This window comes from Emys orbicularis, chromosome 3 (genome assembly GCF_028017835.1).
Source record: "Emys orbicularis isolate rEmyOrb1 chromosome 3, rEmyOrb1.hap1, whole genome shotgun sequence".
Lineage (NCBI taxonomy): Eukaryota > Metazoa > Chordata > Testudines > Emydidae > Emys > Emys orbicularis.
Window position 1 is genome coordinate 140,776,016 of NC_088685.1, and position 24,410 is coordinate 140,800,425.

Sequence of the window (24,410 nt, forward strand, 5' to 3'; positions counted from 1 at the left end):
GCCCCCTCCCACACCCAAACTCCCTGCCGACCCCATGCCAATTGGACTATAAACCTTCGATGAAGATCAGAAATGCCGGTTTATAGAGCTTTCTGGTTGGTGAAGTGCTGGATAAAACAGCTCTTACTGTATTTGAAAATGTTGAAAAGCATCCAAAATATTCATAATTTTAAATTTGGTACTATATTATTGTTTAATAGTGTGATTAAAACTGTGATTAATCATGATTATTTTTTAATTGAGTTAATTTGTTTTGAGTTAATCGCTTGAGTTAACTGCAATTAATTGACAGCCCTACTTAAACATCAAGAAAAACAAAAAGGTGATTGTGCACTATTAATTTTGTCCCCCAGAATTTCAATGGACTACTACATTTGATATGTTGTTTTAATTATGGATGCATATATGTCTGAGCAAAAATTGTACTATGAGGTATTTGATCAATAGCATTTGATCATATTAGATTACTGTAATTGAATATTCAATTAATGACACAAAAATATACAGTATTCCTTTTATTACTTTACCCACATGTGTAAAATTATCATACTTATAAATTTATGTAGTATTTGTGTTTGTGAATAGAAACTCTCCTTCTTCTCTTTCTTGATGTGGAAGCTGCTGTAGTATCTTCAGAGTGCCACACATAATCCAAGTGTTTTGCCAGGGAATTTAGGTCGAGCATGCACAGGCCCTTGACTGTAATGAGGGGGGTGTGTGTGTGTGTGTGTGTGTGTGTGTGTGTGTGTGTGTGTGTGTGTGTGTGTGTGTGTGAAATAAAGTTACAGATGATCTATGAAATAACTTTGTTTCAAGGTGTTTGGTGAATTGACTTAATCCGACTGACTTTTTCAAATGTTTTGACAGATGAATATTTTGTAAAATAGACTGCAAGAAGCCTGCATGACTATTCATAACGTATTATTGCTTAGAATTGTCCTAGGACAGATACAGTCTTGACTTCTATAAGACCAACAGGAGTACTTGTGGCACCTTACAGACTAACAAATCCATTCCAGACAGTTGACAAAAAGGTGTTAGGATACTTAACATGGGGAAATAGATTCAATTTGTGTAATGACCCAGCCACTCCCAGTCTCTATTCAAGCCCAAGTTAATGGTATCTAGTTTGCAAATTAATTCTAGTTCAGCAGTTTCTCTTTGGAGTCTGTTTTTGCAGCTTTTTTGTTGCAAAATTGCCACCTTTAAGTCTGTTACTGAGTGACCAGAGAGGTTGAAGTGTTCTACTGGTTTTTGAATGTTATGATTCCTGATGTCAGATTTGTGTCCACTTATTCTTTTGTGTAGAGACTGTCCAGTTTGGCCAATGTACATGGCAGAGCGGCATTGCTGGCACATGATGGCATATATCACATTGGTAGATGTGCAGGTGAACGAGCCCCTGATGGTATGGCTGATGTGATTAGGTCCTATGATGGTGTCACTTGAATAGATATGTGGACAGAGTTGGCATCAGGCTTTGTTGCAAGGATAGGTTCCTGGGTTAGTGTTTTTGGTGTGTGGTTGCTGGTGAGTATTTGCTTCAGGTTGAGGGGCTGTCTGTAAGCGAGGACCGGTCTGTCTCCCAAGATCTGTGAGAGTGAGAGATCGTCTTTCAGGATAGGTTGTAGATCTTTGATGATGCGCTGGAGAGATTTTAGTTGGGGGCTGAAGGTGATGGCTAGTGGAGCTGCTTCACACACAGGGCTAGATTAACTCTCCTGGGGCCCTGTATACAAGTCTTTTTTCCTAATTTAAAACAAAATGATCACAATTATGGCATTGAGGCTATTAATGCTATAATAAACTTGCCTTTTAATTAACATAAAGCCATTCTGTGGTTACATTTCAGTCTTAAAACATGTAGAATATAGTTAATTCTAAATAGCCTATTTCTGACCTTAGAACAGCTGTTATATTAATTTCTTTCTGGGAGGGAGTTTGGGTGCAGGACGGGGCTCCAGGCTGGGGCAGAGTGTTGGGGTACAGGAGAGGATGAGGGGTGTGGGCTCTGGGAGGGAGTTTGGTGCAGGAGGGGATTCTGACCTGGGGCAGGGGATTGGGGTGCAGGAGTGGGTGTGAGGTGCAGGCTCCAGCCTGGAGGTGCTTACCACACTTTTTGAAACTTCAGTCTTACTAAAAATATTCTTAAGTTCCACCAAAACAATGTTTTGTTCAACCCAAAATAAACATTTTTTAAACTTTTTTAACTTCTCGGAACTGACCAGGAACCCAAAAAAATCAGTTATTCATACAGATTTAATAGCGAATTATTTTTTTGCCCTCTTTCTAGCTTACTCATAGTTGTTGAAGGATATTTTCAAAATACCCATATCCTCATTCTCCTTCCCCTCCTCTTCATTGGCATTCTGCACTGGAATGCCAGTGTGAAATCTTTCCAATATCCAGTAATTCACTCTGACATTTCTCCTCCCCTTCTTTCAACTTCAGCTGCTAAGGGAGCAGGATTTAAATGCACTGTGGCTTGGCTCTCATTTGATTAATTAATATGCTTGCATAATATTTGCTATGTAGGGAGCATGAAGAGGAGCTGGAATGGGGGAGAGATATTTATCTGCCTATTCCCTTATGGAAAAGACTAATTAATATATAAAATATTAGTTTAGTTTAATTAATGGAAATTAAACAAATATATATAGTCTATAAAATTATATATATAGTCTTTTATATTATATTATATTATATTATATTAATTAATGGGAATTAAATAATGTGGCCCTACAGAAAGTTAAAAGTATACCCTTTTGGTTGAGAAGTTTTAGTACCTTCTTGCTTTGTAACAAGCACTTGAAATTTGGCAAGGGATTTGCCCTAGTAATTAGGGATGTACCTCTTGCTGACCACTTGAAAATATGCCCAAATTTGTCTACATTTGCATGTGCTCAGTAGCGACTTGTTAACTTGGCAGCTAAATTCTCTGAAACTTCCCATTACCCTAGGTATGCTCCACCCATCCTTGCTCCTAACTACCGGCTGGACTGCACATTCCCCATCCCCAGAGAGTAACTGAGCACATTCCAGTCCAAGGTTGCATGACCAGTCTAGAGCTTTCCTGCAGCTGTTTTTCCTATCTGCCAGGGGCTACTGCAACACCGGAATTGAAAGCAGAAGACTCTTCTGTTGGCATTCAGGCAGTGAGCAGGAGGAGGAGGAAGTCAAGTGGCACATGCAGAGGGTTGAGGAATGTGGAAGGAGATATGCAGGAGCAAGAACCAGCAGGGGAGGACGGGAGGATGAGATAGGAACAAAGGGGAGAAGAGGACAGGAACTGAGGATGGGGGAATATAGGACAGGGACGAGCATTGGGTGGGAGGCAGATGGGCAAGAGCTGCAGGATTGCAACAGGGTAGGGGATAGGGCGGGAGCTGGGGAAGTGGGAATAGGAGAAAAGGAAAGGGAGTGGCTTGAGGGATGGGGACAGACAGGTCTGTAACCACTAGGGCACGCTATGATACCGGAGTCTCACAAGTCCTTTGCTGTCTAACAAATTAGGTGGGCCCTGAAGGGGAAAAAAATAGTATTTGATCATGTAATTAAAGACTATATTCCTGCACAGATAACCTCAGTGCTGGCATGTCCTGATTTTTGAGTGCTTGACTTTGCAACCTTAATCATCTTTTTAACATGTGTGGATTTTTTTTGGATGCATACAAATATATCTTCCCTATACTATAGTAAGATTATTTCCTATTCCATAAGGGTTTCTATAAGAAAATGTTTGTTTTCTCAGTCAAAGCTAAACATGGTGTGCTCTTGGTTTCAAAACTTACAGAATAACTTTGATTGCTGTGTGAACATTTCTAGCCTTACTAACATAAGTAAAAATAGACTGGGAACAAAGATGGAGCAATTATAGTTTTTAAAGAAGTAAGCTGTAAACCCAAGACGTTGTATCACTCGGTGTGATCCAGCGAACCGCTACAGGCTTCAGGAATCGCATTATACTGAAATAACTCCTCACTCTGTTGCTATAAAAAGTCTGTCCAAAGTACTGAAGGCTGCTATAGTTGCAGTGGAAATGTAGTGTATTAGCACTGAAGTTGGGTCAGAGACTCAAGGCTATCTTTGGAATTTGGGCTGCTTAAGTTAGATATTCTAAAGGCCTGATTTCCCCTCCCTGCTCCCCCCACCCCGCTCAGAAACACTGAGCACAACTTAAAAAAAACAGGAGTACTTGTGGCACCTTCGAGACTAACAAATTTATTTGAGCATAAGCTTTCGTGGGCTACAGCCCACTTCATCGGATGCATAGAATGGAACATATAGTGAGGAGATATATATACATGCAGAGAACATGAAAAGGTGGGAGTTGCCCAACCAACTCTAAGAGGCTAATTAATTAAGATGAACTGTTGTCAGCAGGAGAAAAAAAACTTTTGTAGTGATAATCAAGATAGCCCATTTAAGACAGTTTGACAAGAAGCTGCGAGGATACTTAACATGGGGGAAATAGATTCAATGTGTGTAATGGCTCAGCCATTCCCAGTCATTGGAAGATGTGCAGGTGAAGGAGCCCCTGATGGTATGGCTGATGTGATTAGGTCCTAATGATGGTGTCACTTGAATAGATATGTGGACAGAGTTGGCATCGGGCTTCGTTGCAAGGATAGGTTCCTGGGTTAGTGTTTTTGTTCTGTGGTGTGTGGTTGCTGGTGAGCACAACTTGTACCTCTTGACTGCTCAGTCCCTCTTTCAAATCCAATTCCAAATGTTTAGGAGTAACTTGGTTACAAATACATCCAATAATATCATTTACATCCACATTTACCATTGTTAGAAACTATTTTATAACCATAGCTGGAAACAACGAAGCAAAATTTCTGGAAGGGATTGGCAGCATGCTTTGGGCTAAAATAGTTGCTCTTCCTTCCCTTAGTTCTCTCACCCCCTCCCACACCTTTACAGTGGTGCCAGCTCTCATTTTATTGGAAGTCTCATGAATATTGAATGCTTGGGGTTGGCAATACTCAACTAACCAGACTAGACCGGGAAATTGAGCCAGAATATATGATGCTTGTGGCAGGGACTGTCTGTGTGTCATGAGTGGTGGTGACTGGTGAGCATGTTGCCAGGTTTTAATCTATTAATAAAAGTAGACCCCCCTTCCTGTAAAACTCTTGCCAAGCATGATTCTGGCAGTGCTGTTTCTGACAACCCATTTGAAACACTGTTGTTGCTCGAACCTCACTAACGGTAGTACAAAAGAAAGACAAATAGGAGCATGGGAGAGTGGAAGAAGATAATGGTGACGGGGAGCAACAGATGACTGAGTGGAGAGCAGCATGATATTTAGCAGGCTCAAGCAAAGACCTGAGCTGAATGACAGCAGCAACAGCTTGCACACTTAGAGAAGGCAGCAGAATCAGATTCATGTTTCTTGAACCAAAAATAAATTATTAATAATATTATAATATGTTGTCTTTGATAAAGTGGAGTACCAAATAACCGTTTTATCCATTATTGCTGCTTTGGGGATTTATAAGACCTGTCTCAGATTTCTTAAAATATAACTTTCTTGATTGAGTTACTTCTTTGCTGGAGGTTGTTGGCAAGATCTGAATGGTGATGTAACCTGTAGCTGTAACCTGAACTGTCATTGAGTTAGTATCCCTTCCCATCTCAATTTAATATTTGGGAGAAAGGGAGTATATTCGATTATAGCCTCAAGTGATGTGATATGAGAACCAGAAGATCTTCAACAACCTGAAACTCCAAAAGTCATACGAAAAGTGGAAACTTGGTTAAATTACAAAGGACAAATATATTTAAACAAACAAACACACAAACAAAAACAGAAGCATGCAGAGATAAATTTAGAAAGCCCCCGGCACAAAATGAGAGTGAATTACCTAGAGACATGACAGGTAACAAGAAAACATCTTACAACTACATTAGAAGGAAGAGGAAGACGAAGGACAGGGTAGGCCCGTTACTGCGTTTTCTCTTATTGTCTTTCTGTCCTCAGTGAGTAATAGCTGGAGTGTTAAATGCCTTTTTAGTTTCAGTTTGCACCAGAAAGGTTAGCAATGATCAGACAACTAGCATAGTGAACATCAGTGTAAATGAGGTAGGATCTGAGGGTAAAATAAGGAAAGAACAAGTTAAGAATTAATTAGACAAGTTACATGTCTTCAAGTTGTCAGGGCCTGGTGAAATACACCCTAGAATATTTAAGGAAATAGCTGAAGAGATCTCTGAGCCATTACTGATTACCTTTGAGATCCCAGAGGACTCAAATAGGGCAAATACAGTACCTATCTATAAAAAGTGGAATAAGGACAACCCAGGGAATTGTAGATCAGTCAGTTTAATTTAACCCAGAAAGATAATACAGCAAATAATTGAGATCAATTTGTAAGCACCTAGAAGATATGTTGATAAGTAACAGTCAACATGGATTTGTCAAGAACAAATCATGTCAAACTAACCTAATATCCTTCTCTCACTGGGTAGCAAGCCTGGTGGATGGGGGGAAGCAACAGACATGATATAGCTTGACTTTAGTAAGGCTTTTGATACTGTCTCACATGACCTCATAAACTAGGGAAATTAGCCCAGATGAACTTATACAAGGTGGGTGCACAATTGGTTGGAAAACTGTGCTCAGAATAGTTATCAATAGTTCACAGTCAAGCTGAAAGGACATATTGAATGGAATCCTGCAGGGATCTGACCTGCAACTGGTTCTATTCAGTATCTCCATAAATAACACTGCTCTACAGCCAAAATGCTTCTGAAATAAATGTAGTCAAACTTTACTAATTCTGGGTCACTGAGAACGAAAATGATGTTTAAATTGTTGATTGGCTCTAGTTTTCAAGATATGCTATTGGGTCAGTATATACGACCCTTGACTTGGGAATGGCGGAGGATAAGTGAGTTATAAAGGGAAGGGATCTCAATTTAAATCAGAAATGACTAAAATACATCTTTGACTGAATCTATGAATAAATCTATGACTGGTTTGGACAGTACTTGCTTTTTAGGCAAAACAATGAATGATGCAATCTGAAGCTGGTATTGCGTCATACATGATATGAATTGCATCATGTTATTCCTAGAAGTCATGGATGATGCAATCATAACGAAGCTTAAATCACTCTGCTGAACAAATTGCCCTATATCAGCTCTAGAAATCATACAGTGTCGTGCTCTCTTATTTGTCAGTGTTTGATTTTGCAAAGGGACACATTTCTGTTTAGCCAAAGTGAGCAGAGATGCCTCGTACTTGTGTGAACAGTGCAGATAACTTCTGCTATGTTTGTGGTGTAGTGACTTTTGCATCACAAAAGCGCAGTATAACCACTATGGTTAAGAAAGCCTATCACCTATATTTTGGCTGCAAAAGTGGAGATCAGGACAAGAGGTGGGCCCCACACATATGCTGCAACACTTGTGCAACAAATCTTCGCCAGTGGTTGAACAGGAAAAGGAAATCTATGCCTTTTGCAGTGCCAATGATTTGGAGAGAGCCAACAGATCATACCAGCAATTGTTACTTCTGCATGGTGCCTCCAGTTGGGAAAGGTGTGTCAAAGAAAAAAAGTGGACTGTGCATTATCCAAACATTCCATCAGCTATACGCCCAGTACCCCACAGAGAAGGACTGCCGGTTCCTGATGCACCGGAATCATTCTCACTTGAGTCAGACGAGGAAGAGGAAGAGGATGAAACTTCTGGTCCTGAACCATCAATGTCACAGGACCCACATTTTCTCCCATCCTCCTCCTCTGAACCACACCTCATAACACAAGGTGAACTGAATGACCTTGTCAGGGATTTGGAACTACCCGAGAGTAAGGCAGAGCTGTTGGGCTCCAGACTACAGCAGTGGAATCTCCTGGCAGGTGATGTTAGGATTTCCATGTTCCGTGACCGTCAAAAGGATCTTGTTCCATTCTTCTTCATGGAAGGTGATCTTGTAGCCTGCAACAACATCGATGGTGTGATGGCAGCCCTCAACATCGTTCACGATCCAGATGAGTGGAGACTGTTCATTGATTCATCGAAGACGAGTCTTAAAGCTGTTTTACTGCATAATGGCAATGTTTTGCCATCAATTCCAGTTGGTCATGCAGTCCATATGAAGGAAACCTATGACCACATGAAATGACTTTTGAGGTGCATAAACTATGACCAACATCAGTAGCAGCTTTGTGGCGATTTGAAGGTTGTTGCTCTCTTGCTTGGTCTGCAGACTGGATACACAAAGTACTGCTGTTTTCTCTGCGAATGGGATAGTCGTGCAAGAGATTCCCACTACATCAAGAAAGATTGGCCGCTCCGACAGTCATTGGAGCCTGGGAGGAAAAGTGTTCAGCATCCACCACTTGTTGAATCAAGGAAGATTTTGTTACCACCCTTACACATCAAGCTGGGTCTGATGAAGAACTTTGTCAAGGCCATTGACAAAACACAAGCAACTTTCAAGTACCTCCATGGAAAATTTTCAAGGTTAAGTGAAGCTAAGATAAAGGAAGGTGTCTTCGTTGGTCCTCAGATTCATGAACTTCTTCGAGATGATGCATTTGACCATGCACTGCGTGGCAAGGAAAAGACGGCATGGAAAGCCTTCCAGTTAGTGGCAATAAATTTTCTCGGAAACAACAAGGCAGACAACTACAGGTTGTTGATGGAAAACCTCCTCAAGGCATACAAAAGCCTTGGTTGCAACGTGTCACTAAAGATACATTTTTTGCACTCTCATCTAGATTTTTTTCCACCGAACTGCGGAGCAGTGAGCGACGAGCACGGCGAGCGATTTCACCAGGACATTGCAACAATGGAGAAACGCTATCAGGGCAAATGGAGCCCATCAATGCTTGCAGACTATTGCTGGACAGTGACAAGATATGCTCCATTTAATGAATACAAGAGAGAAGCCAAGAAGCGCCGAGTAGACACTGAATAGGACTAAACTATGTACATAATAGTTTTTTGCCTTTTGTTTCATAATACATTTTATTTATATAACCCTTTTGCTGATTTTTAAAGTGTTACATAAACAGGACAGGTGAAATATTATCATGTAAAGCAACCATAAACACATGAAAAGACCTAGGTTTACAATTTATGATTAAAACTCTACTATCTACACAATATACATAGACATAAAATGTAAAAACTTAAATATCTTAGAAACAGTAGCCAGTTGTTTTAATTGTCATATTTGAATTAAGCACATCAAAATACATAATAAATAGCACATTTTATCTCTGAAGCAGACGACTTCTCAAAAATTGTAGACCAGTGTAATCTGGATAATGGCATACATAGTACACTTATAAAGTTTGCAAATAGTACCACGCTGGGAGGGGTTGCAAGTGCATTGGAGGACCGAGTTAGAATTCAAAACTATCTTGACAAGCTGGAGAAATGGTCTGAAATTCAATAAGGACTACACTTAGGAAAGAATAATCAATTGCACAAACACAAAATTGGAAATGACTGCCTAGAAAGGGGTACTGCAGAAAAGGATCAGGAGTTTATAGTGGATCACAAAGTAAATATGAGTCAACAATGTAGTTCTATTGTTCCCCTCCCCTCAAAAAAAATAAAATAAAAATAAAAAATGAACTTAGTCCTGTCTCAGTGCAGGGAACTGGCCTAGAAGACCTATTGAAGTCCCTTCCAGTCCTACATTTTTATGACTCAGGTCTTCCAAAAAGCTTGTTGTAGTTCTCCAACAAAAGTAAGGGGAAGAGCTGAAGTTTTAAAAGTAACAAATATGCATTTTTTTTCTTGGGGGCGGGGGTAGGAAGAGATATGAGGCCATCCAGATTTCACCCTTAGTATTTAAGAAATGAGTGCATTTTTATAATGTTACAAAGTCTGTTTTTAATTTCTTCTTAAATGTATGGTTTTGCGGTCTGTGTGTTCTGCTTTTCTTAGTGTCAGTTTGAATCGGTTCAAAGAGCTGAAAAAGAATAAAGGACACCATAGGGGTCTTAATAGTGTCAGCATCCCCAATCCACTACTGATGTCTGTCTGTGGAAATGGGAAGCTTCAGTTCTAGTGACAGCATCTGTTTGTACTTGAAAGTAGCTGAAAATGGGGCTGAAGCTGCCCTGAATAAGGGTAAACAGCTCGGTCTCTCTTTTAAACCTTCTGTTCTACCCACAGGGTGGAGCTTTTAATTGCTGTCTCCCCACACCCCCCATATTCACAGTCACTTCATCCCTATCTGGAACCACTGTACCACGAAGGGCTTCAAATCTTAGATTCTACATCTCTGACTGTAGTTGTCAGTTTTAGCAAAAAGAATAGTGATTTGAGGTAGTGAAAGAGATTCCTCTTTTTCCCCCTCCTCCTTACGAGACTATTGTGTTGCCTTTTTTGGGTCTGGCTTTGAGGGGAATCAATGTGGCTAACCCTTTCTGACCATTCAAGTGGGTAATAATCTTAGCCCCTCAGATTGTTCCTTCTGAACTAGCTATTTCATATACAGAAAATTTAAATAGCTTAACACCTCATTTTAAACATGACCCAGTAAGTGTGTTAAAATATTTAACCCATTTAGTGTTAATAGAGAGAGTTGTTCACAGCAGTTCAGCATGAAGCTGTTTCCATATTCATAGACAATTGAGGTCATTTAAGCTTGCATTCGGTAAAACATGTATAATCTAAACTGACAATGTATTTTTACTTCAGATTTTCATGTGTGTGTTTGTGCAGTAATTTCAAGGGACATATGCAGTATTAGAACACAGATTTGTTTAAAGATAATGCCTTCTTCATGGTGGTAATCCTTATTAGCGTCTTGACTCAAGACATCAATAGATGCAGTGTTTAAGGGGGGGATGGTTTAGTGCTACTTAAGTTTGCTGCAGAGATGAGTTGAAGGGTTTTTCCCCCTAATAGCATTTTTGTTTAGATAACAGATGTTAATCTAAAAATATTCTGCTCTTTTGATAACTGGTATTGAAAAACATGTCTTTGTTACCTAATGTGTTCAAATAATCATCATAAATTGGAGAGAACACATCCAATACAGATAGAGAGCATGATGAGAAATGCATGATGTTATTTTTGAATCCAGAAACCCATTTAATTAATCAAACTGTTTAAAAATATGTATATTGTCTGAAGCCTATAATATGGTTTAATGTTTAAATGAGATTTTTTTTTAAAGTGGTGAGTACTTTACCAATGAATACTATATTTGTTTAAATTGAGTAAATGGGAATGAAATCTTTGGCTAAGTATGCTGTTTCACTGAACAAATATTTAAGGTTAAAGTCCTTTGCTAAGACTGCCAACAAGGGTGCTGTTTCAAAGACCAGAGAATCATCAAGCACGGATGTCACACTTACTTCCTTAGCACTAGGGGGAGTTCCTCTGTCTGGTTTAAGGCATAGTTGCCCAAATCTTCCAGAATAACTGGCGATTTTTGGGTTTCCAAGTTGACACTTTAAAGGGGCCTGACTTTCAGAATCAGGCCCCTCGAAGGTGTCTAAATTTGGGCACTCAAAAATCACCGGTTGCTTTTAGCAATTTGTCCCACTATAGGGAAGCATGCATTGCTGTTGGCTATTATTTCACAAACCCAATTAAAATCATCTTAGAAATCTCTTTTCTCAGACTTACTGTGCATTAATGTGAAAACTGATCATTTGCTGCTTATCATGCCATTTAATTGTACTGGCAGGATTTGGTGGTGGCTGATTTTTCTTCTAATAAGAACGTTGATCTGCTTTAAAGGAACACTATTTTTTTGTTATTTTACAGCTTGATTGGAGGCAGTGGTTGCTGCTCTGAAGAGAGAGGCAAAGACCTAACAAAAACTTGGCTGTCATAACTCCTTAGTTGTGCTTTGAAGCTGTAGGCCCATGGATTTGCTTTGTTTCAAGGCAACTTCTGTTGTATACCATCACACTGTACAAAAGGGAAAGATTAATTTCAAACCAATATTCTAGGTGTACTAAACGCAAAGAATATATTTCCTATTGAGAAGGACAGTTACCTATATTTATTAAATATAAACAGAGGTGGTGGTGTCAGAACAAGCTACATTTTTACATAAACACTAAAATGGAGGCTGTTAAAGGGGTGCTAAGCAAGATGCATTATCACCATTATACAGATGGTGAAAATAGTGGACAGAGAAGTTGGACAACTTGTCTGAGGTCAGAAAGCAAGTCAGTTGTATAGCACATACCAGAACTGAGGTTTCTTGCCAGCCAAGTATCTGAATCCATTAGACCATATAGTATTGTAGTGAAAGATAAGGAATCAAAGAGAATATTAATTGACACAATGAAGAGAAACGGCCTTCAAAACTATCAAATCTTTTGGATTTGAAAAGTGAACATCAAATCCTAGATTTCTTTTCTTTTCTTTCATGACATTAAACCACCTGATGTTATGGTAATACCTGATTCTAGGATTGTACACTATCTGTAAAATCTCCCCAGTGAAATTGGAAAGCCTCAATATTTCAATATGTCTGAACAAAATGCATGCTTCAGAAAACTGGATACATTTTGCAATACAGCCTGTGAAAATTTCATTTTGTTTAAAATCATTCTTTACATAGAAATGTTTGAAATTTCTTGCATTCTAATGTGAAAACCACATTTCATGAAAAGCAAAATGCCCCGTAATTCCAAATATTTGTTTCAGTAAAACTCTGAAAAATGCTTTGATGGCTTTGTTGGATTGTGATGATTGTTACTGTTTTGGCCACAAATTGTATATGCAGCTAGTCTGTGGTAAAACTAATTTAATTGCTCCCGTGTTTCCTCTTCTCTCTTCTCCTGCACTTGTTCCATCTATTTCTTGTAAACAGGAGCAACCTTAACTTTGGCGTTTCCCGATTTGTCTGTTTTTAAATGGTTAACCATGCAACTTTTAATAGTCTTTTTAGTATATATTTCTGCATTACATGTGAGTGTGTAACTAATCTGTTTTTTTTTTTATTCTCCGTTTGGCTAGACTTGTAGAGCACTAGCTTCTTCGGACCTGACAGTATTGTCATCTGTTACGTACTTTGCAAGAACAACCTGCACAAGATCAGGGCCTTCCATATTTTATTGGTGGAGAGAATATTTGGGGCACAAAATCCAGGGTTTAGTCCTATACGAGGCAACCTCCATTGAACCTGTGCCTCTATGTACAAAGGCCTGTGTTAAAATGATTCTCTTCTGGCCTGGAGCAACCTTTGGAGCTCCATAAATGTCACTCTTAAATGGCCAGTAATTATGATCTTTTTTTTTTTTTTCAAATGACATGAGACACTCTCTCCTGAGAAGTAGAGCACCAACTCTAGAATACTAGTATCCCCTTTTGTGTAGTTCTAAAGGTAGGAGTTGGAAGACTTTGGTTCTATTCTTGACTCTGTGCCAGCTCGCTATGTGACCTTGAACAAGTTACTTAACCCTGTTGTACCTCATGTTCCCCATATGGAAAATGGTGTAGTGTATACTTGACTTTTGAGGGCCTGTGATAAAAAATAACTGTATAAGTGTAAAGTAGAATTTAATTATGTTTCTGATAGCAGGAGACTGGTTCTAGAATGGAAATTCAGGACTCTTGTTTGTTTAGTACAACAGCTAGGCCACTTAAGCCAACTTGATGTATATTTTCTCTTTGAAGCCCTGTGAACAATAAGTAGTACTGAACCTTTAATTTATATAATTCTTAAACTAGCGCATAGAGATTTATTTTTACTTGAAGGCTGATCTGCTGACTTGTAGGATATACTGAGAAACTTGAAGTTTTTGGTGTCTATACTTGTCAAGCTCTTTATTTGAGGAGTTAGATAAAAGGTCCTAAGTTTTTTATTCTACAAAGATGCTTACAAATTATCATTGGTCTATTATATAATCTTTGCAGGGCGAACTCTTCTGGAAAAACTGTTCAGCCAGCAGGAGAATGCCCCACAGGAAGAAGCAGAAAAGCTATGTTCTAGGATCATTGCGATGGGGCTCCTACTTCCTTTCAGCGATTGCTTCAGAGAACCATGTAATCAGAGTGCGCAGCAGAGCACGCCCACGTTTGATGTAAGTTGCAGAATATATACTGTAGTTACTTGTAATGAAAATTTTAAATTATCAATGATTTATGATACCTATCAATCTAGGAAAATTCTCCTCTTAGAGAAAACTTTTTCTCCCTGTGATCAAGTGACTAAAATTATCATCTTAAATGTGGGCAACTAAATTTAGTGCTTGGGTTCATACATGTTCATGACTGAATATACAAAATATAATGGAAACAATTATTTCCCCTTTCCCATAAAATGGTCTTCCTCAAGATTTGAGGGCATAATGGTAGTGTCTGCTACAGTTGTTGTACTGTAAACTGGTGAAAATAATAGCTACACCAACCCTCTTCTCTTTTTTGTAGGAAGGTATACATGGCTTTCTGCATTTCAATCATGAGATCATACCTGGTCTCCTGCAAGTCCGATGGTAGCTTCACTGGAAAACCAACAGTATACCATTCTGGCAGTGCCAGATTAAGAAATGTTTGGGGCCCCATGTACAATGGCAATTGGGGGGATATCTTCCCTGCTTCTGGGGAGAGGGGCTGGGTCCTACCCTCAGACTCCGAGGCCCTGGAGTGTGTGTGTTGGAGAATGAGCCCACCCTGCCCATACCCTGTAGAGGAACCTGCCCCGCAGAGCTGGCCCAGCTCCTTGCTCTACTGTTGCCACAGTGTGCAGACAGGGCTCTTATTGGCCCTACGTTCTTTTGTGTGTTTCTGCCTCCCTTCCCCCAACACCCCAAGATGGGAGCCCTGTGCAAATGTACTAAGTGCACAGTTTGATAATCTAGACCTGCATGCTGCCATGAAACTCCACAGAACTCCAGTGGGATGTCTCTGTGCAACAGATTGTTCCTTCCTAAGTGGAGTACTTTGCATTTGTCCTTCTTACATTTCATTCTGTTTACTTCAGACCATTTCTCAACTTTGTCCAGATCATTTTGAATTTTAATACTATCCTCCAGAGTACTTACCAAGCTGGGAGCGGTTGCATCGTCCACAAATTTATAAGTGTACCCTTTATGCCATTATTTAAATCATTGATGAAGATATTGAACAGAACTGGATCCAGAACTGATCCCTGCGGAAGCCCACTTGACATTCCCTTCCAGTTTGATAGTGAACCACTGATAACTATTCTCTGGGAAAGGTTTTCCAACCAGTTCTACACCCTCCTTATAGGAGTTCCATCTAGGTTGTATTTCCCTAATTTGTTTATAAGAAGGTTATGGAAGACAGTATCAAAACCCTTACTAAAGTCAAGATATACCATATCTGCTGCTTCCCCCTCTCCACAAGGCTTGTTACCATTTCAAAGAAAGCTGTTAGGTTGGTTTGACACAATTTGTTCTTGACAAATCCATGCTGACAATTACTTACCAACTTCTTATCTTTCGGGTGTCTGCAAATTGATTGCTTAATTATTTACTCCATTATATTTCTGGATACTATTCCCCTTTTTATAGATTGGCACTATATTTGCCCTTTTCCAGTTCTCTGGAATCTCACCCTGTTTTCCATGACTTTTTGAAGATATCTCCTCAGTCAGCTCCTTGAGTATACTAGAATATATTTCATCAGGCCCCGGTGACTTAAAAATTACTTAGACAAGTGAGATGTTTTCAACTTGTTCTTTCCCTATTTTAGCCTCTGATCCTACCTCATTTTCACTGGTATTCATTAAGTTAGATGTCCAGTTTCTATTAAACTTTTTTGGTGAAAACTGAAACAAAAAAGTCATTTGGCACTTCTGCCATTTCCACATTTTCTGTTGTTATTTCCCCCCCTCATTGAGTAATGGGCCTCCCCTGTCCTTGGTCTTCCTCTTGCTTCTAATATATTAGTAGAATGTTTTCTTGTTACCCTTTGTCTCTAGTTTAATCTCATTTTGTGTCTTGGCCTTTCTAATTTTGTCCCTACATATTTGTGTTATTTGTTTATATTCATCCTTTATAATTTGACCTAGTTTCCACTTTTTGTAGGACTCTTTTTTGAGTTTTGGATAAAGCATTTGAACAAAGCATAATGGTAGGTGAGTTAGGTTTAGGGGTGGAACACTGCCTGCTGCCAGAAGTAACCATCAGCCAGTGTCCTCCTTGTTACAGAGCCATACCATCCTCCCCCTGGTGGCATGACAGCAGTCCTCTCTAGCTGGATAGCTTCCTCAGCCTTGGACATCCTTTGTCTGAATATGAATACTCTCAATGAATTACTCACATGTACAGGTGCTCCTCAGCCTGGCCACCTCCTCCTGTAACTCTCCCACCAGCAGGCACCTTTCACACTGGACAGTCCCCGCAGCCTGGCTTTTTGTGGGTGGGAAATGGAGGTCACAGTCTTTGCAAATCCACACCAGGATCTGGGTAGAGGCATCCAGGGTTAGGTTCTTTGTCTGGATGCAGGTGGAGGAGATGAGCAGCGTTGGCATTGGCAATGCAGCTTTTCTTCCATAGCGATTATATTATGTAATATAATGCTAGTGTAGGCTAGCTGCTGGTATTTTAACGGTGTCATTTATGTCCATGGTCTGTTTGCAGTTAGTTGTCTCTAGTGCTGTCACTGGTAGAGCTGCACCATTATTACCAATGGCATGAGATGTTGAGGTGGGAGGAGGGAACGTCTAGTGTAGACTGAGATGCAGTTGCCCTTTCCTTCTCCTGAATAACAAACTCAGGCACTAGTAGATCATTTTAATTATTACATAGGGTTTTTTGTTTGTGTTTTGTTTTAGTATTTTTTGTGTGTGTAATGCTGTCCTATTCTTCACATGATCTTGGTGACATGGCCTTTGTTTACTTTGATCAAGATAGTTAATATATTTCTCTGTACTTTACATGTTTAAAATGCTGTACCTCACAATACCTTTGTGGGATAGTATCTCCATTTTATACTTGAGGAAACCGAGGCATAGAGAAGCCATGTCACGTATACAAGGAGACCTAGTGTATTAGTGGCATAGCTGAGATGAAACTCCAGGCTTCCTGACTTTCAGAGTATAATGCTTCCCTAAAGAGTAGCTAATATTTTAATTTAACAATTGGTAAAATACAAAAACTGAAATATCTGTAGTTGGAATAAGTCTGTCTAAACAATATTTTTTAAAGTCCTAGTGATCTATCCCAGGCAATTCAGTTCATGTGGAGCATAACTCCAGGATTCATCTGATAATAGTTGACAGTCTATATGAAGAAGTTTTGTTACCTGATTTGGGGACTGAATTAAAGATGTGGGCACTTAAAACTATTTCAGGCAATTGTAAAACACTGTGGAGGTTATAACATTGAAAATGCACAGCTACAAGTATTGCCTAAGGTTACTAAAGAGCTTAGGGGGAAAATGACCCATAGTTTTTCACTTTTTTTTTTTTTTTAGTGTCTCTGTTTCGGGGTTAACTGTACCCTTGACTCTCCCTGTGGTCTTCCTCGAGGGCATCCACTTAAGGTTTCTGGCTCCTGGCCATCACCTCTGTGGCAGAAACCAGTTTCAATTCATTCTGGACCTGGGGTTTAGGCTTGCAGTTCCTCTGCACCTCTCTGTGATTTCCCCAGCAGGTCTGACCAGAGCCCAGTGCCTGGGGTTAAATCTTTCACCGGGCATACAACAGTGTACACCAGTTACCAACCAGTCTTCACAAAACAAAATACGTTTAGTCATAAGGTTAAAGAGAAAACGTATAGAAAACAAAAGTTCCTACATGCTTACTAAATGCTTCTCAGAGGTCACCCCCAAATTCAGCATAGGGCTCTGGTCGGTGTTAGTCTTTCCAAACCTTCAGCAAGGTTTGGGGTCCCCCTAGGACCCAAGGTCCTGTCAGTTTATTGTATTTACAGGAAGACTTTGTGCCAGTTTAAACTCAGTCTTTTTATGGCAAAAGCCCTTTCTTTGTCTGGGCGGTTTCTGGAAAACCGAGTCTGAACCAGTATATGCAGACTTCCCCGGGGGGGTGGTACCACTCTGGAGGTGTTTACAACCTCAGTGATTTGCCTTAGTCACCCCCAACAGTTTTTGTTCCTGGAGGAACTCCCCTGGAGTTGCAATAATCCATGGCCCATAGTGATGCATAAACTTAATGCAATGTGGTCCCCAAAGATATTGCATGTGGTTGCAATATCTGTCACATGTTTAGTTTCAGCATTTTGGCAGCATTTTATATATGATCAGTTTTACTATTTCTGACATATAGTCAGATAATCAGTTTTCCCCTTTGGTTTGTGGGGTTTGGATATAGCAATAGGTGAAAGAGAAACATTTAAAAAAAATGGAACTGTAAAACTAGAGAGTCTGGTAGAGAGGACCGGGTCAAATGTAGTCACTGAAACTACTTCACTTTTCTAATTCATTTAACTTTTAATTGATTAATTGTTGAATTGACTGTTCCTTTAACATTTTTTGTTTTAAATGTTCTGGTATTTTTTAACTCTGTGTGACGTATGATCTATAGCTTTGGTGCACTGGTGGTTGCTGCAATTCACCTTGAGTGACAGGGAGCAGCAAGAAATTGTACCATATACATTTTTGACAGCTCACAGCTTCAGTCTCTCTTGCTTTAAAATTTGTGCAGTGAACTTCCTCTGATTTCCTGATGACATTCTTTTCTGCATGCATTTAAGAAAAATGCAGCAGTTAAGTTCCCCACATGAAAATATTATAACTGATCATTACTTGTTTTGTTTTGTTCAAATTGGGCCAAGAAATAAGAAAAACACCATTGCTTATGTAAGCAAGATGATTATTCTGGAAGTCCTTCACTGATCATGTTGGTTAGAGTACAGAATAGCTTAAGAAGTGGGATCTGTGGCCAGCTGTGGAGTTTTATGAGCATTTGCTTCAGCCTCATCCACATAAGATTTTATTGGCCTACCAAGATTAACAGTATTATTTTGAAACTAGTCATGAGACAATAAATACTCAATATAAGAACCTGAGCAGAATAGATCATTCTTCCTGTAGTGTGATAATGGCAAAATGTTCTCCTGTTGCAGCCTCAGTGATCACTTTTTTGTTAAAGCTCCTGTGGCAGAAGAGGCTAACTACTATTTGGTCATGCAGGAAAATCTAATAAACAGGAAACTGTCTAGAAGATATAATATAAGTTGTTCTCTCTCAGGAAGGAAGAGTTCTTCAGAATCCAGACATTTCTAGATGCTTTAATTTCATATATATGTTCCGTAAAATATCACTCATAAAAATTATGACTTGCAGTACTTGTGTAGTAAAAAAACAACAACAAAAAATATACCTCACACTCTCATTCTCATTTGACCTGCAGATGTGATGATCCACAGGTCTTGAAGCTTGTTCTGCGGGTCCCCAAGCAATCTTCACATCCCTGCTGCCATCTGGCAGCTTGTTAGTAACTAGGGGACTGAGTGGCTAATGGAAACCTAGCCCCACCAGAAGGGCTGCCCGTGGGAGTCCTGAGTGGAGGAGTGCCCAGCCCCATTGATTGGTCTGGCTGTGCTATTTAAGCAAGGAGGCGGCACAGGAAGTTGTCTGTGCAACTGGGTGAATTCCTGGCTGGCTGCTATATCAGACCCTGCCGTCTCACTTGACTCATAAGCTCTGCTTCCCTGTCTCACTTCTGATCCCTGCCCCTAGTCTCTGACTCCGATTCCAGACCTGACCCTGGACTCAACCTCTGATTCTAGTCCTGACCTTTGGCTCAGGTTATTGACTCTGACTCCTGCTCTGACCACCCAAGCCCTACTCATGACAGAAGCCCCCATTCAACTCTCCCATTCACCAAAAGAGCCGTTCATTTGACTTGGTCTTGATCAAGCACTGCTCTCTCTGATCTGTCTGTTGCCAAGTTCCCCTCTCTAATCATCACCTCGTCTCTTTCAAAGTCACCCATCAGCCCCCGGCTCCATGCCCTATCGCTTGGCATTTCTGTGACTTCAGTCCACCAGTGATGATGACTTCTCACCTACTCATCCCTTTCTTCCTTTGCTATGGTTGTTCATTTTCTTCACTTCTAGGTTCCTCCGCCCTTGACTCTCTTGCACCTTTCTCCCATCACAAGGTCCGCCCTGGCTAACACCTAACATCCACTCCCAGGCTGACTTCCTCAGTTACAAATCCATTCGCTCTTCTTTCAGTTCTTCCATCTTCCTAGCTAAACAACTGTACTCCAGCTTAATTGAATCTCTTGCCTACAATCCCAGCTGCCTTTTCGCAACCTTGACTTGGTGTTCAAACCCTCCCCTCCTACTGGCTCCCCTTCTCTCTCTGCACAGGATCTCAATTTCTTTCAGGAGAAAAATGACAAAATATAATCTGACCTTCCCTCTCTCCTCAGCTCACCTCCCCTTTGTCCTTCTCTTCCTATAATTGTCTCCTTCTCCCCTGTCACAGATGTAGAAGTTTCTTGTCTGCTATCATCCTCTAAGCCCTCACTTGCCTCAGTGACCCCCATCACATCTCCTGAGCTCTCCTTCACCCACTCATCCTCTAAATTACTCTTCTGCTTAACCTCTCACTCTCCTTTGGTTTGTTTCCCCTCACAATACAAACATGTTTTAGTCTTAAAACCTAAAACAAACAAACAAAAACAAACAATGCCCTCTTCCTGAACAAAACCACCCTACCACATCTTCTCACTTTAATCTCTAAACTCATTGAATGCACAATTGACAATTGCTGCCTGGAGTTCCTCTCCTCCAGTTCCACCCTAGACCCTTCCAATCCAGTTCCACCCCTTGCAATCAACTGAAACGGCTTTTGCTAAAGTCTCTAATGAACACTTCTTAGTCAAATCTCAGAACCAGTACTTCATCCTCATCCTCAATCTCATCGTCCTTGGCCTCCTGTCAGCCACCTTTTGACATTGTTGACCATGCTCTTCTTGAAATCTTGTCTTCCCTTGCTTTCTGTTAACCTGTCCTTTCCTAGTTCTCTTCCTACTTCCCTAACTGCCCCTTCAGCATATCCTTCAGACAATCCAGGGGGGACAGGGGAGTTCCTCAGGGCTCTGTGCTTGGTCCCTCTTCTCTTCTTCCTCTACATCTCATCCACAAACACAAATTCAACTACCACCTCTATGTGGATGATTCACAGATTACCTCTACTCCAGTCCTGTCTCATTCTATTCAAACTATCTCTCAGACATCTCCTTGTTGATGTCTAGCTGTCAGCTCAAGATCAATGTGATTAAAACAGGGCTCCTAAACTTCCCTCCCTTCTTAGAATGGATTTTTAAAAGCCCTCATCATTGCCCTAACCCACTGATTTCAAGGGGAACAGAAATAGATTAATGTTAAGCATTTTTGAAAATCCCTTCTTCACTGCTTAAGAAAGAGTAAAACACTATAGAACTGTAGCAATTCCTCAACCTTTACTTCCAAAGCAAGGAAACCAAGCTAATCCCCATACACTTTCTTCCATTCACTTCTAAATTAATCAAATGTGCCACTTAAAACTGTTGCCTCAAGTTCCTCTCATCCAATCCATCCTGGATCTCCTCTAGCTTGGCTTCTGCCTTTCCACTATACTGAAATCAGGTGACTCTGTCTTGCTAAAAAAACAGTTCTGTACTCCTCCCTGAACTCTTACTTTTGAAGTGCTGGCGATCACATACATTTTACAATCTTGTTAGCTTTTGTGACTCTCCTTTCCTAATTTTTTCCCTGCCTTTCTGCGTTTTCAGCATGTCTTTTCCTGAGCAGTCATTGTTCTCTCTCCTATAGGGCTTCTTTGTTCTCTCTGTGGGTGATCACATGCATTCACATGGTTTCAATTCTATCTTTACACAGTTGAATCAGATCTATTTCTCCCCTTTGACCTCAGTTCACTTCTGTTTTTGAGTTTTGTTTGTGTTTGTAGTTGCCTGGTTGTGGTATATAATCAGAGCAACTGAAGGAGTCTGTTTACACTGTTGTCTAATGATTGTCAGCAATGCCCAGAACATGGGATGAACAATTTTTTAAACATAAATATGTATAATCTGAAATATATAAATCTCATCCTCTTCATCTGATATCCCTTCCTTAATGTCTTCCAGTCAGTTGAAGCTTAACATGTCTAAAGCTGAACTCCTGCTACTTCCTTGGAAACCACCTCTGTGCCCCACATTTTCCATCACTTCTGATAACACTGTCATTTTTCTTCTCACTTATGCCTTTAACCTAGTGGGTCATCTTCAACTCCTCTGTATCTTGCCAGTTTGTATCAAAATCTTGCCCCTGCTTCCTCAATAGCATTTCAAAGATCAAGCTTTTTCTTTCGGTCCAAACACCCCAAACTTTTAATCCAGGCCTCATTCCCCATCTTAATGTCTGTAGCCTCTCCCCTCTGCATTAGGCAAGCTGTTTTATCCTCCTCCTCCTGCTCCTCAGGTGCCATTGAGAGTACAGGAGAGAGTCTCTCTGATCCTTTCTGTGCCTGATGTCACAGTGGCCCTTGGATGTCAGGGGAGGCAGGAAAAGTTCTGCTCTGCCCTTTTAGCCCTCTGGTGGAGTGTGCTCAGTTGATCTGTGGGGATGATACCTACTAACTCAGGTCTGCACATAGTTGTGTGGGGGTGAAGCATGCTCAGTGCAGACAGACTGTTCAGAGAATTTAGCTGCCAGCTTCAAACAAGCTTCTATTGGGTATATGATCTGCAATTTTCAGAGTCTTATAACGTGGCCACAGCGATGGTGTCACAGGGATGACTCTCTTGTCAAATTTCAAATATCAGCTACAAAGGATTGAGCTTCTCAGTGAAATTGGTGTAAGAATGTAACATGGGGAAAACAACATTTTTACCTAATCTGGTTCTTGGAAAAAGCCAGATTATTTTAGTTGATATTTCCTCCCCTGCTCCCCCTCCAAAAACAAAACAAAACAAAAAACCCACACACTGAAGTGAACATCTCACATGGAAAATTCTAAGACCAAAGGTTTTAAATTGGAAAAAGTTATGAACAATTGAAAACAGATGGCATCAGGTAACTTGAACTACAGGTCTCGCTACCAGATCTGCCAATAATAAAAAAATGGTAAATTAATGTACTAAAACAGAAGCTGCAAAATGATGCTATAAGTTGAAGTTTCCAAAACTACTGGTTCTCTCTTGGAGATTAAGTTAATTGGCTCTTAGAGGCCATACATTCTTGTTGAACATGCCATAATTTTGCTGTCTTTAGTTCTCAGCCTGGTTTTAAATTTTCTTAAAAATTGTATTTGAAAACAATACAACAATATCCAAATTAACATACAATGTTTAGCAAAAACTGGTTGGAGAAGTCCATACAAACAGTATTCACTCAGTAACCAATGATTGTGAAACTTTTTAAAAAGGAAACATGTAAGGGAACTCTTTGATCCAAAGTATTCTAATTATTTAGATATGCTGATACTTTATTTTCTTTTTTTATTGGCATGTAGGGTAAGTATAGTGAATACTTTATAGAGGTCTATATGCCAGCCCTTAATTACTAAGGTATATTTTGTTGTTGAATAATCTTATTACTATAGTACAGCAGTGTTTCTAAGCTTTTTAGCACATTACCCCATTACATTATCCTATTATAGTAATCAGGCACAAGGTTCAGCTGGCAAAGCAGTTCATCTTTGGCAGGTTGATACACCGTGAAACCTGTTTAGCAGTCACCTGTTAGCTATGGCTGCATGTCCCAATGGCTAGTAAAATCTCAACTCCTGTGAGTGCCTCTATATTAATTAGAATGTATCAGCCACTTGTTACGAGAGCCATAAAAATAGCAGTCTCTAAGGGGCCATCACCAGGTTCCAACAGTGTATTTATTAAATTTGTTTTACTTTAAAACTAAGGATGTTCAGATGCTTATAAAAAGATCTGCCAATTTGCTATCCATACCAGACCACTGTATTTAACTTTATCATGCTATTTTTAATATTCCCTGTACATAGAATGGGAAATAGTGTAAAAACAATGTGGTGAATTTAACTATTGTAGGTAGTAAATATCCAGTCCTTAATGATGCCTGCTTGACTAATTCATACAATACAGAATTGAGCTAGGGACTCCCTCCCCTCCCTTTGCCCCCCCCCCCCCCCCGGTTTGCTTTTCTCCTTTCTTGGAAGCCACTCCAAGCAGTCATCTGTTTCTTTGGACATTGTGTTTAAAGATTTGAATTTTTTCTACTGCAAAATTGCTCAGGCCATTGTTTAATTTGTGCTTTTTAACATTCTTTTTATACATGTTTTTAGAATGAGACTGAGTCTGAAGCGTCTCTGCAGGGTAATTGCAAATGATTAAACAATTTTTTTTTGTTTTAGGTAGTTTAGTTTCTGTTACACAGCAGCACTTTATGGCTCTGCAACAATTTTGTTTGCAATTATCATCAGCACTTAAAATCTTCTTGGTTATAAGCTGTGATCTTATTTCAAGATCTTGTTGCCTCTACACAGTGAGCTGTCAGCTCTGTTTTTATTCTGTGGCA

General features: G+C 39.9%; 1 protein-coding gene across 1 annotated transcript in view; it reads left to right on the forward strand.

Annotated features, from left to right (window-relative positions):
- Positions 1–24,410, forward strand: part of FMN2 (formin 2) — a 230,875-nt gene that overhangs the window by 16,910 nt on the left and 189,555 nt on the right. Inside the window, exon 2 of the mRNA XM_065401668.1 lies at positions 13,855–14,021. Within this exon, the coding sequence (XP_065257740.1) occupies positions 13,855–14,021 (167 nt within the window). The remainder of the gene's footprint in view (positions 1–13,854; positions 14,022–24,410) is intronic.